Source organism: Cicer arietinum, chromosome 6, assembly GCF_000331145.2.
Source record: "Cicer arietinum cultivar CDC Frontier isolate Library 1 chromosome 6, Cicar.CDCFrontier_v2.0, whole genome shotgun sequence".
NCBI lineage: Eukaryota > Viridiplantae > Streptophyta > Magnoliopsida > Fabales > Fabaceae > Cicer > Cicer arietinum.
Genome location: NC_021165.2, coordinates 2812625 through 2826409, shown reverse-complemented (window position 1 = coordinate 2826409; position 13785 = coordinate 2812625). Strand labels below are relative to the sequence as shown.

The 13785-nt window shown below is 23.7% G+C and overlaps 1 protein-coding gene across 1 annotated transcript; it reads right to left on the bottom strand.

Annotated features, from left to right (window-relative positions):
• LOC101488774 (protein neprosin) lies at positions 1 to 3135 on the bottom strand. Its single transcript, XM_012716625.3, has 7 exons — positions 2982 to 3135; positions 2815 to 2901; positions 2402 to 2596; positions 1235 to 1396; positions 1013 to 1066; positions 783 to 938; positions 1 to 447 (listed from the first exon to the last, which is right to left on the bottom strand). The coding sequence occupies exons 1-7, from the start codon at positions 3060 to 3062 to the stop codon at positions 55 to 57; spliced, it is 1128 nt and encodes a 375-aa protein (XP_012572079.1). The 5' UTR covers positions 3063 to 3135; the 3' UTR covers positions 1 to 54.
• Between the last annotated feature and the right edge of the window lie 10650 nt (positions 3136 to 13785).

Here is a 13785-nt window from a genome sequence, read left to right as displayed (position 1 = left end):
TTAATCTCTCTCAAGGATCAACTAATCTTTTATTAAATAAATTTGTTGTTACAGTCATATATCACATTGTCCACTCAATCCACCTGGTCCACCATAAAGAAAAGCTTGCCGATACACTACTCCTTCATAACCATGGTACAACAAGTCATAACAATTAGAATTAGCATCACTATATTTCTTCATATGTTCAGGATTAACACTAATTTCACTATACTTTGAATCAATAATCTCAAGTCTTCCCATGAAACTTGAGTTTTTAAATCCTTCTTGTGGCAATCTCCCACTACCCATTGAAGGATTATCTATATTAGGTGGAGCATAAGTTTCACCGCCAAATCTAATCAAGGACGCACCTATACTCAAGTGATTGAATAGTTCTTTTGGCCAATATCCAACTTGGATTTCGTCACGATCCAAAAATAACCACCAATGACCTGTAGATGGGTCCTACAACATTTATGCAATTCAAGATAACTAAATAAGTTACTAGGCAATATTTATGTGTGAAAGTTATACTAGGAGACATATCAACCGATGATATTGAAAATTATTAAAAGTTGGACTAATTTCATTAAAAAAAAATTGACTAACAATGGATTGTCAAGACTGTAGCTCATATATTTAATTTGTAATTCTCAATAGAAAGATTTAAACATAATTACTTACTGTACATGTCTTAATTAAATATTAAATTATAAATTCGGTTACTTTTTAACGTGAAGGGTGAAAGGTTAGTATAATATACTATGCGTATACATTATTTTAACGAAAAATAATTTTACTTGTTTGATCTTGACTCCAAGAGCATATTTTTCGGTTGATCCAATGGAATTCGAAGGTGAAATCACATTTCCAAGTGTGTATGACTTGTTTTGATTGACTTGCACGAAACCTTGACATTCATAATTGTAACATCTAGTTTTATAGTAACTATCTACCTGCATGTATGTATAAAATTTAGCACCACTTCAATATTAACATGTTTAATATATTAATTACAATATATACTTACGGTCCATAGAGCCGTTATTCGTAGCTGACTATCTCCGTATAACTTTGGATGAACCTTATACATTAAAAATGAATATAAATAGTAAATTAAAAGCGATAATTTGACACACAAACACAAAATGAAGGAAATCAAAAATACAATTAGTGAAGATGAGTGTTCGATAAATAATATGATTTTTTGTCTCTCTCTCTTTTAAGTTTTCATGAAATAAAAGTAACTTACCCCGACTCCTATTTGTATGATATTAATCTCTGTTGGTGGACCGCTTTCAATTCGGATTGAAGATAAGCTAAATTGATTTCCTTGAAGTGATAGATTATATAAACCTATGATTGCAGATGCTCCATGAAATGTCGTGCTTTGAGTTGTATCGAGAGTAGCAAACTAGAGAATATAAACAAATAGAAATATTTAAAATGCAAGTTTTTGTTTTACCAACATATTTATATAAGAAATATATAGTAAAGTTTTTTGTTTTAAAAATAATTGAGAACTTACAATGAACCAAACAAAAAATAAATAAATAATGAAGATCTATTTTAGTCTCGAAAAATACCGTGAAGGATAATTTAGTCTATAAGAAAAATAAATGTTATTTTTAGTCCACGAGAAAATTAAAGTAGGACAACTTAGTCCCATCTTTTTTATGTTTTGTTTGGTTGATGAAGAAATAGCCAATGCAAGAAAAAAATTGAAAATAAGAGAAATTGAATAGAAAGTAACATAATTATTTAGTAGTTTGATATAAAGAAAATGAACAGAAATATTGATAGAAAAGTAGCATGTGTATTTATAATGACATAATTCTCCTTAGTCAAAAATTAGATAGAATTAAAAGAATAAAAACGTTAAAATAAGTATTTCATTACAATCAATAAAAAATCATAAAATATAAAATGAAAAATATATAAAATTAATTCCTTAACAATCAAATAAAATATTACAATTTAATCAATTACAAATATTATATTATCTAATTATAATATCTTTTCACTTGTTATTTGTACCTTAAGTATTAGACTATATTCACAAAAGTTAATATACATTAATGATTTTTTTTACAAAAGTTTTCACAATTAATTTATCATTGACATTGTAACATTTTTCCCTCTTATAATATAAATAACCAATAATTATAAGAGTAAATTTGTAAAAATAACATATTTTATTGATAAATTTATTATTACAATATTTTTTCTTAATATATGTGAAATATGGAAAAGAATATTATAATTAAGGAACTGAGGGAGTATTATAAAAAGGTTCTCCAATTTTAATTATAAGAAGACTTGTACTTTGCAACGACAAAAATATTGTTTATTTTCAATGGAAATATATTGATTTATTCAACAGAAAAAAAAAAAAAAATTGACTTACAATATCACTTACATGGTCACTATTGTAATGTTCATAATCCTGGTGAAAATCTTCGGTTTGTAATTTTGATGACGCATTAATAATATTTTGATGTCGCACTCTCTTTTTGTAAATAGGAACTTTTCCTATTGGACATCCTCCAATAACTTTATTGATAAAAGATGATGATCTCCTTTGCACGGTGTTTCTTGTGAAGGTTGGGTTCAACTTTGTTTCAATGAAGAGAGGAAAAAGATTAAAATGAAATAAAATAGAAACTTAATTTTTATAAAATGAATAATTATATCTTGAATGAAAAATTGAAGTTCATAATATAAAAATAAAATAAAATAGATAACAAGTCATTAGGTTGGATACAACTAAATAGCCTTCTCTCATGCTTCATCAAATAATAATTAATTTTATAAATTATTCAAGTAATATACCTGTATTTTGTGATTTTTCAGCAAGGGGTGTTGAAGAGTAGGCTGCTTGTACATATCAACGCAATCAAAATCATTGTCCACTTGATGCTGGAGAAATTAACCAACATTATAATAATGTAAATTATATGTACAAAAATGATAATAAATGACTCAATTTCAAACAATACCACAATGATATCTGATACGTAACCACCGACTCTGCAACATGATATGCACAAACTAACAACTAAAACGAGAAACAATGCCATTATACAGGCCGGCTTATTTTCTAGTATATGAAGAACTTGTGTGTGCGCCCACTATATATATATGATCATATTTAGAAAAAATAATAAATACTATTTTATATATATATAAGAGAGCATATCAAATTCTATAAGAAGATTAAATTTTGATTGTACATAATTTTAATTCAAAATTATTTAAATGATATATAACCATTAAAAAAAATCACATAATTTTTCTTTTAGTTTTTATTATTCATGTATATTTTACACTTATAAATTATGATAAAACTCTTTTTATTTTGATATACCGCTCTCTCTCTGTATATATATAGCCTCGAAAAAGTGTGGATTAGTCCTTTTTTTATATAATAATAAGTTGTATTTGTTTATATTATTGATTTGTTGGTTTTGTTTCCCGATATGCTTTTAATTGTCATTGAAAATATACATCACCTTTTTCTCTTTCTTTTCTCTTATTAATTGTATGTTTAAAGTTTTTTGACTTTTTGTATTTTTGACGTATAGAGTTGAGACAATGAATGAAATTTAATTTATCTCGCAAAAGATTTTGCAATTTGTATGGCAATCGTTGCAGAAACATATTCACTATTGGAATATTTAAAAAATCTTAGTTTAATCAATAAATACTGAAATTGTTACATTATGGTTTGGACTCGATTATGAGACGAGTTAATGATATATAGTGGTATCTATCATCACTTAAAAAAAAAAAAAAACAGTTGTTTTTTTTCTTTTGTCTTTTTGTTTTGATTATTTAATTAACTTTAATTAATATTTTGATTTTTTATGTCTTAAAGTGTCAACAATATTATTAATTTTTTTACATAAATTTAAAAAATTCATCGTTATCTTCAATTAAAACTCAAAAAATTAGTAATCATTTTAACAACATCAAATTAAGACATGCATTTTAAGATTTAGGTTAGAGATTTAATTTGAAAAAAGATAGAAAGAAGAAGAAGAAGACATTGTCTCGGTGATTTAGAGATCAAATATTAAAGTATGAGTTCTTTATTTGATGGATTTGATGTTGTTGGATATGAAAATATAAGTTTATTTAAATATTCGAGTTATAAATTTTGTTGAAATTAATAATAAATTTTATTTGAAGATGACGATAAATTTATATAAAAAATAATAATATTGTTGACATTTAAGATATAAATAATCAAATCATTATTCGAAGTTGCTTCAATCCAACTTTTTTGTTAAAGAATTATGCCAAATAATTCTTCAAGCATTATACAATTGTGAAAGATTTTTAATTAAAATCAAGTTAAATGCATTTATAAATAATTTAACTAATAAGCACTACTACTTAGAGGTTGCCAGATGTTTTGCCAGATGTTTAATAACAGTGAAATATGTCATTTGTTTGTAGTATTGATCTTGTATCAGGAAACCTTTTAATATACATTTAATTGTCTTATATATATATATATATATATATATATTGAATTAAATTAACTTTTGCTATTTAATTTGTCATTAAAAATGCACCTGAACTTTTTTTATTTATTTCTTTTATTAATTTCATGTTTATTTAATTTTATATTAAAGCATAGTATTGAAATAATGATCAAAATTTAATTTAATTTAATTTAATTTAATTGTTGTTGAAATTCTTTAACTGACTTTTGAAATATTTTAAAAATGAAAATGTTGATTTCGGAAAATGATTTTAAAATACATTTTCTTTTTCAAATACTAATTAATTTTAATTGACTCTATTGATCGTCTATTTTATTTATTATAATATGCAATATGGTCATAAATATCATTCAATTATTTTTCATAACGATTTTAGGCTACTTTTATTTAAAGAAGAACTGTTGTAGTGTAACTTGTGCGTTTAATGGATTGAAACACAATAATTTATATATAAATTATAAAATTTAGACATTATTATAATTATAAATAAACAATATAATATAATTTAAATTTTACTTTTATAAGTTTTATAGATATAAATATATTTTAAAATAAAATTATTTTTATAAAACTGAGTCAATAAAAATATATAAGCTAAATATCACTCGTGGTCCCTTAACTTAATTTCAATTAACGTTTTAGTCATTTATCTTTTCTTTTCTTCTTGATTTGGTCATATATTTTAATTTTAAGTGACAATTTGATATTTGATATTTTAAAATGTCAACAAAGTTATCTTTTTTTTTTTGTTGCAAAAATTCATCAAAAATTTCAAACAAAACTCATAAAATTAATTATCATCTTCAATATAATGCAATTTCATGAAATTGATAACTTAAATCTTTAAATAAACTCATATTTTAATCTCTAACAATATCAAATAAAGAATGAAAATATGAATTTATTTGAATATTTGAATTACGAATTTAATGAAATTTATATTATATTGAACAATATAATTAATTTAAATTAAATAATTTAGAGACAAATGAGAATGGGAGAAGATAATGGATAATAGAATAACAGATAATAAGTGAAATGCTTGAAATTCTTTGACAAATTTTTACCCGAAGATCATCAGAGTGTGTGTAAGTACGTACAACACATATCATTTGCGATATCCTAATAAATATTACTAATAAAAGAATATATAACAATTAAAATTTACGAAGTATAATTTTTTTTACACTCTATCCTTAAAGCTTGGCTCAACGGATAAAATATCAATATTATTAAGTTAAACATTATATTCTAGGTTTGAACTTAGGACATCTCAGTTGTATGTGTGAGTTTATGATGGTATTTACCATCTTATATACAAACGCAAAAGAAAATTACACTTCAATATTTTTATATTTTTTAGCAACCCTGTCACTAAAGAAGTAGTTCGAACGTACAATTCATACACGAGACACATATTTTTCATTGATTAATTCGTTAAAAATAGTATTTTTTTTAAAATATATTTTAAATAAAAAGGAAAATAATTATATTACACTTACTATATGTTATAAAAAATATACAAGGAAGAGTTGTTTGTGGCTAAATAATTAGTAAAAAAATTATAACAATTGTAATAAATTAACGATAATTATTTTACACTTTAATTTTTTTAGGTTGTATTTTGCAAATAAGTCCGTAAAGAAGCTATTGTAATGTAAAATTTATACATAAAATAAATATTTTTTATTATTTAATTAATTAATTTAATTTTTTAATATCTTTCAAATAAAAATGAGATTAATTATATTTATTATAAAAATCATACGAAAGAAAATAAAAGTTTGTCACTAAAGGAATTTTTTTAGCTAAAAGAATTTTTTTAGTTAAAAGAATTGTTATTTTATGCGTTCTCCAACGCAACCATCATAACCATTCATATTTTCCAACCACACAATTATAGCCATATCATGCAGATCCTTACCATACACTTACTATAGCTGCGCTACACGAGATCCATTATTACGGCAGCTGCAAATGATTTTCTTGAAGGTAAACCACGATTCTAATATAGAAAATTATAATATGTTGTCGTTTTCGTCGGGTAACTATGCAAAATATTCAAATTAATTTTCAAATAATAAAAATGTTTGATATTTTTTAGATATTGTGATAATAGTAGTAAATTATATTTTTAAATATTATTTTAATGATTTAAAGATTAATTTATACTTTTAATTGAGTTAAAAATTAAAATAAAATAATCTTATATTTTTAAGGACTAAAATAATCTTAATTTTGCATTCCTTGTCTGCCATTCAACAAATAATGTCTTTAATCATTATTATAAAGGCTTAATTGCTCTTTTAACTCCTCTCACATTTATTATTTTGTATTTTACAACCCCAACATCGTTAAATTTTAAATGATCTAAATCGATGAAAATTATTTTATTTTAATCAATTAATTAATTAAAATTATATTATATTTACTTAAAAGTAAAAAATAAAAATAAAATATCCTAATACGATTCATCGAACTCCTTCCACTTAGAGTGTTTTTGGGTACGAATAAACCCGTTAATTCGATTATCCAAACCAATTCAATATATATTTTTTACCCAATTCATTCAAGTTACGATCTAATCCAAATTAATCAATTAAAACTGAATTATGTTCGATTCTGATAGCGGATTTAACATTTGAAACCCGCAAACCCAACAATTGACGTGACATACATATTTTTTTTCATTTTTTACTACTGATGTACACTTAAAATTTAGTTGTAAGATTATGCTTGAGAAGTTATTTCTAATTTAACTATTATAAGTGTTTTTGTATATGTAGATGTATTTTAAGTATTAAATGAAATGTACTGATATAGTTTTATTATTTTTTAAACGTTCAAATATTTAAATTTAATTATATTTTTTTAAATAAAAAAATCTTTTTTTTATTATCCACAAACTTAACTCAACTCAATACGTTTATGATCGAGTTTGTTTAGTTTAGATTTAATGAAAAAATCATAGGTTGAGAGTTCAATCTAATTCAAATAAAATTGATCAGTTCGAGTATTAAATTTTGACAAAAACAATCCTACTTAATCCGTATACACCCTTCCCTTCTACACTTATTTTTCTTGCACTCCTTCATTACCTCTATTGACAACCCCTTATAGATCCTAATTTAAGTCATCCTAAAAAATAAAAAATTAGACTGATGAGAGTTATATCGAAGACTATGGTGGAGAAGATTATGAGAGAGAAGAAAAGACAGGGGCGGTTAGAGAGAAATGGTATGTTATTAGGTTTTGTTTGTGCGTAGAGAGGAGCCTTAGAGATTACTATAAGCAAATACAATATATATACAAAAAGTTTGATAATACCGAAGTTTGGGAGAGAATAATTTATTATCTTATGATTTTTCAAGTGTGCACATGATAAATACTCAAGTATTTATTAAACAATTATCACTATCGAAAAAAATATATATTGTAACACTCTGTTTTTGTGATATTTTTTTATTTGTCACTAAAACTATTTTTCACTACAATTAAGGTGTCACTGTTTCTAAAAATATTATACTTTTTTGTAAAAAAAATTAAATGAACAAAAACCTTTTATGTAGTCAGCTCTGGATAAATTATAGGGAGATACGGTTTTTCCGTTTATCTCACAATATATTTTATTCATTAATTCAAATGTTCTCTCATCACTTATCTTACTTGACGTTTTGACACACAAATACGAGTTTGCAAGCAAAAATCATTTATTCTTTAACTCTTTGTCTTTCAATCAATATAACTCGACAGTTTACAGATAAAAGTCAACAATAAATAATGGGAACACACTCTAAAGGGTGAGTTTTAAAATTGAGTCAAGTAAACTTATCCTAAGTCAGAAAATAATCAGTGGATAGTATAGTCACAATTAATACAATCATTTTAACGTTAATTTCACTCAAATCAGAATTACGGTGAAGAAAAACAGTGCAAAATAATAAATTCTATAAATTAAAAAGTTTAATATTTTATAGATAAATTAAGATGATTAAAAATATGAAAAGTTTGATTAAATTAACTAAATCAACAAAGAATAGAAGATACGAAGGTTTCGACAAACACAAAAAAAGTTTTTTAGACAGTGATGGAACACCCTACCGATTTTCTATTCTAATTTGGTGGTTCTCAGTTTCCTCATGCGGCTACTCTGTTTCCTATTGTATCTCTTATTATGCTTCTTAATTTCTCTTTTATTAGATTATGTTATATTTGACTTATGTTACATTTGACTTATTCTTCTTTTTATTTTTTATAAACTTATTAGGTTATTATTAACATAACTTATTGAATTCCATTTTATTTTTTAATCGCATTTCTTTTTATAAGACCAAACTAATTATATACTTATTTTAATTTATTTATTTGTCACTAAAAAATAATATCTCTCTATATATCAAATTAAAATATTATTATATTTTGAGAATAATAAAAATAAAAAAATAAATAAATATAACATCAATATTTTATATTAGCCACTAAATCAATAAATAGTTATAAAATAGACACATCATAACAAGTATACATATAAAGAAAATTAAGCACAATATAATTAATATTTCAAAATCAATATTTTACAAGAAATGATGAATTAAAGTTATTCATTTTTTTTTTATAAAATATATCAATAATAATAAAAACCATCGAATTCAAAACTATTACTATACTTACTAATATATGCATTTTAACACCTAAAACATGTTTTAACACTTCTATAGAAAAAATAGATACTCTAAATTATTCATAATATATTCAAAATAATTATTTATAAATTAATTAATTAAAGTAAGAAAAAGTTAGAAGCAATTAAAACATAATTATGTGCATATTTATTATTCAATCAAATACATATAAAAGTATTTTAACAATTATCAATGACCATATACGTGTAAAATCACTCGAGGTCATAATCTCTAAAATCCTCACACTAAAATACTATTATTTTTAAAAAAATATATAAAATAATAAATATATTATTTTATATTTATATTACACATTTAGTCCAATATGTATAAAACTGACACATCATATGAAGCGTCCATATAAGAAAAACTAATCACAATATTTATCATGTATTCTAAAATAATTTTAACATCAAATCAATTATTTAAAATCCAATTCCATTAATAAAATATTTATTATAAAATTTGAGGTGTTACAATAATTAAGAAAGAAAAGAAAACCTAACTTAATAAAAAAAAATTATTTCGCTAAAAGTCAAGAACAACCTAACATTATTGTGGTCCTTTCAACCAAGACTAGAATCGTCAGTCCATTACATTCGTCAATTTAGCTTTGTTTGTGATTATTATATGTCAACCAATACAAAATATCGATTATGATTTCAACCTCTTGCTTTGAATATTAAACGCGATCAGGTTCTATGTGGTATTATTTATTTATTTATTTATTTATTTATTTATTTATTATTATTATTATTATTATATTTTATTTTATTGTCTCTAATGTGATAAGTGATTTAAGGTATTTTTTGTTTTAATTTTTATTAATTAAAATTAAAAAAATATATAAAGAAAAAATGAATCGGGTCGAACCGTTGGTCCATATAACCCATAATGGACAGACATGTCTTGATAAAGCACAACCCCATAAACAATTGGACCGAACCGAAATAATCCATTTATGTGTAAGCACGAACCCTTTGAACCAGTGCTGTTGTATATTGTCCATGAGAAATGATGATATTTAAGAACTCTGACATACCAGTATAATATTAGATCATTAAATAATACTAAAGTTACTATTATCGAAAACGATTATTGAAAAATGGGAGGTTAACTTTAACTCTTAAATAATATAATTTCATTAATTTTTTTAAAAAAGTAAAAATAAAAACTCAAATGTTGGTAAATTTATAATAATAATTTAACTTATTTAGTGTGAATTGTTTTTTGTTTATTATCAATTTTATAAAAAATCGAATATAATTAATAATTCTTTCAAGAGTAAAAGTTAAGATGCCTTGAGGGTTAATTAAACGCGATTAGTACGCAAAAATTGGTACTATGTAACACGAAAGATTCCAACGAGGCGTGACTAATCACATGTCATTTGTTTTTTTTCAATTACAATTAGTTTTTTATTCAATACTTTTTTTGTTTTTTATTTAACATTTAAAACAAAACAATCACTAATTATTTTGCTAACTTATTTGTTACTTGGGTACAAAAAAGAGAAGGGGAACATTCATTCCTAATGCACCCACATTAACTCCGTCATACATTGATTTAGAAAAAGTACATAAATACATGAAGTGATATTTATTTAATAAAATTATATATACTAAAATTTAACTTAAAATATTTGCCCTACATAAAGGATAATTATTAGATTTAAATATATGTTTTAATACACACAACTCATGAAATGTATGTTCACATGATAGTTTGTTAATTTTTTCATTATTTTGAAAATCCTCTAAATATATTGGACAATTATTTAGTTTAAATTCAAGAGTGGTGGATAAGTTATATATGAACTCATTCGCCTACTTGCCGTATGCTCAACATGATATCGTTCTCGACCAACGTGACACCTTTTAATTAATAGATATAAAGACCATATTTTCCATATACGAAATATAAGAATTAGAGATATTAACATCAATCCTAATACCATTAATAAGTCTTACCAACTGAAATAATAGTTATTCGGGGAAACATTTGAGCCGCCACCAATATCAGTCATCGTGAAAGCAATTTTTAATATAATTACATGAGAGGAAGGAAACACATGTACATTATTATAGATCTAAAGTATAGTTAGCATAGCATGATCATGAATTATATTATATGCCTAAACGAATCTATTTTATTTATGAACATGTCCCCATGAATCTAATTTATTTTAAGATAATATTACTGATATAATGTAAAATACAATATAATTGTTTAGTTCAAATTTCAAATATTTGATAACCATATAAAATTAATATAATGGTTTGATTTGAATTTCAGATATTTGATAATAAGTTGAGAATTAATCTCAATTTTTAAATTACCAATGAAAAAAGAGAAAAATAAAAATAAATGGCAAAAGAAAACAATATAAACTGAAATAGTTTCAAGTTTACCGATCCAGAAAAAAATATAGTCGAAGTTAGTGTAAGAAGAAAACAATTATCTACGTTAAAATATTCGGGGGTATATATTACAATATTCAAAATAATTTTTTTATTTTATTTAAAACTTAACCGGATGCTTTTACAATATTGATGACTTGATCTTGTGCGACAACACGAGTTTCTTGTTGGTTAATGAATAAGATTTTAATATTTTATTCTTTATTTTTTCAAAATAATGTTTTATTTATTCTTCATGCAATTAGAAAATTCATCAACAATTTTTTTTTTTGGAAACTTTAAATTGCTTACAATCTGGAATATTTCCGATAATCGAATTAAGTAGTAACTTATTATAATGTACAGCTTTTAATTATTTCATTGTAAAAAAAAAAGCTTTTAATATTCTTCTTTCTTTTTAACCTTAATACCGTTTAGTTTTCATATGGACACACCATTTTTTTAACCCTTTTCAACCGCATTCATAAACATCTCATACTTTTAATCTGATACCGTATAAGAATTTATAAATTGAGTTTTTTTAATTATCTCATATTCTTATTGATTTGATTCATTTAAAATAAATAATTCATTTTAGAGAATAAATAGAGTAACATTAATTATTGATAATCGAATGAATAGTTAATATCAATTACAAATCGTTATAATATCAATAATTAATTCACTCACTTTATTTGTGATTAAGGCATAGGAGCGTGGAAATTGATTCAAATCTCATGTGTTGAATATTATTTTCTATTTTTAATTTATTTTCTTCTTACTTTTTATTGCATTGTTTCATGTTGTGTGTTTTTCCATATAAAAACTTTTAAATATAAATTTTTAGTTGAGTTTTTATCGTCCAGTTCACAATATTGGAAATTACTTTGTTTGCTTTGTTATTTTTGCCTATGATATGTTAATAAATATACACTTGATACAATTTATTATTTAGAGTGCTACCCTTGATACAATTTATTATTTAGAGTGCAACCTTGATACAATCTAAAAGATGTATCACCACTTCAAGCAAATCTCCTTTTAAATGTGTTACAATTTGTTTTTGAAATTGTGAGATTAATGGTTAGTTGTTTGTTTTCTCTATTCTTTTTAGTATCAATTGTCTCTTTCTTTAAAAAATTGGCTATTTTATTATTTGTGATTACATTCAATTAGTACAAATTAATTCTATAAACTATTTGTGGCCACCATTTTCACCTTCCATTGCCATGCATAATTTGGTCTTGTATTATTTACAATAAAAAAATTTAATTTTAATTAATTAATTAATTTATCATTTTGCTCTATCTTTCTCCTATTTATTTGAACCAAGCATGCTACTCCATTTCACACGATACCAATGTTTATTGCTTATGTTTCTTGTATTATGATTTTTTAAGGTGAGAGCTTAATTTTCCTTTCATTTGAATTGTTATGCTTGCAATGTCTTCTCTCATGTTTTACATATTCTAGACATGATGATTTAAACTTAAATTTATTCTTGTTGCTACCAAACATTAAGCATGACTAATATAAATTCTACTTGTTCTTTAAATTGATTCTTGTTGCTCATGCTTAATTTTCACCTTCCATTGTCATGCTTAATTTGCTCTTGTATTATTTACAATAAAAAAATTTAATTTTAATTAATTAATTAATTTATCATTTTGCTCTATCTTTCTCCTATTTATTTGAGCCAAGCATGCTACTCCATTTCACACAATACCAATGTTTATTGCTTATGTTTCTTGTATTATGATTTTTTAAGGTGAGAGCTTAATTTTCCTTTCATTTGAATTGTTATGCTTGCAATATCTTCTCTCATGTTTTACATATTCTAGACATGATGATTTAAACTTAAATTGATTCTTGTTGCTACCAAACATAAAGCAAGCCTAATATAAATTCTAGTTGTTTCTTAAATTGATTCTTATTGCTCATGCTTAATTTTCACCTTCCATTGCCGTGCTTAATTTGGTCTTGTATTATTATAATAAAAAAAATTAATTTTAATTAATTAATTAATTTATCATTTTGCTCTATCTTTCTCCTACTTATTTGAGCCAAGCATGCTACTCCATTTCACACAATACCAATGTTTATTGCTTATGTTTCTTGTATTAGGATTTTTTAAGGTGAGAGCTTAATTTTCCTTTCATTTGAATTGTTATGCTTGCAATGTATTCTCTCATGTTTTACATATTCTAGACA

Coding starts and splice junctions, on each gene's coding strand:
- LOC101488774 (XM_012716625.3), bottom strand. CDS start 3,062: ATGGCATTGTTTCTCGTTTTAGTTGTTAGTTTGTGCATATCATGTTGC. Junction 1,397..2,401: donor AACATTACAATAGTGACCAT/GTAAGTGATATT, acceptor TATATTCTCTAG/TTTGCTACTCTCGATACAAC. Junction 939..1,012: donor GAATAACGGCTCTATGGACC/GTAAGTATATAT, acceptor ACATACATGCAG/GTAGATAGTTACTATAAAAC.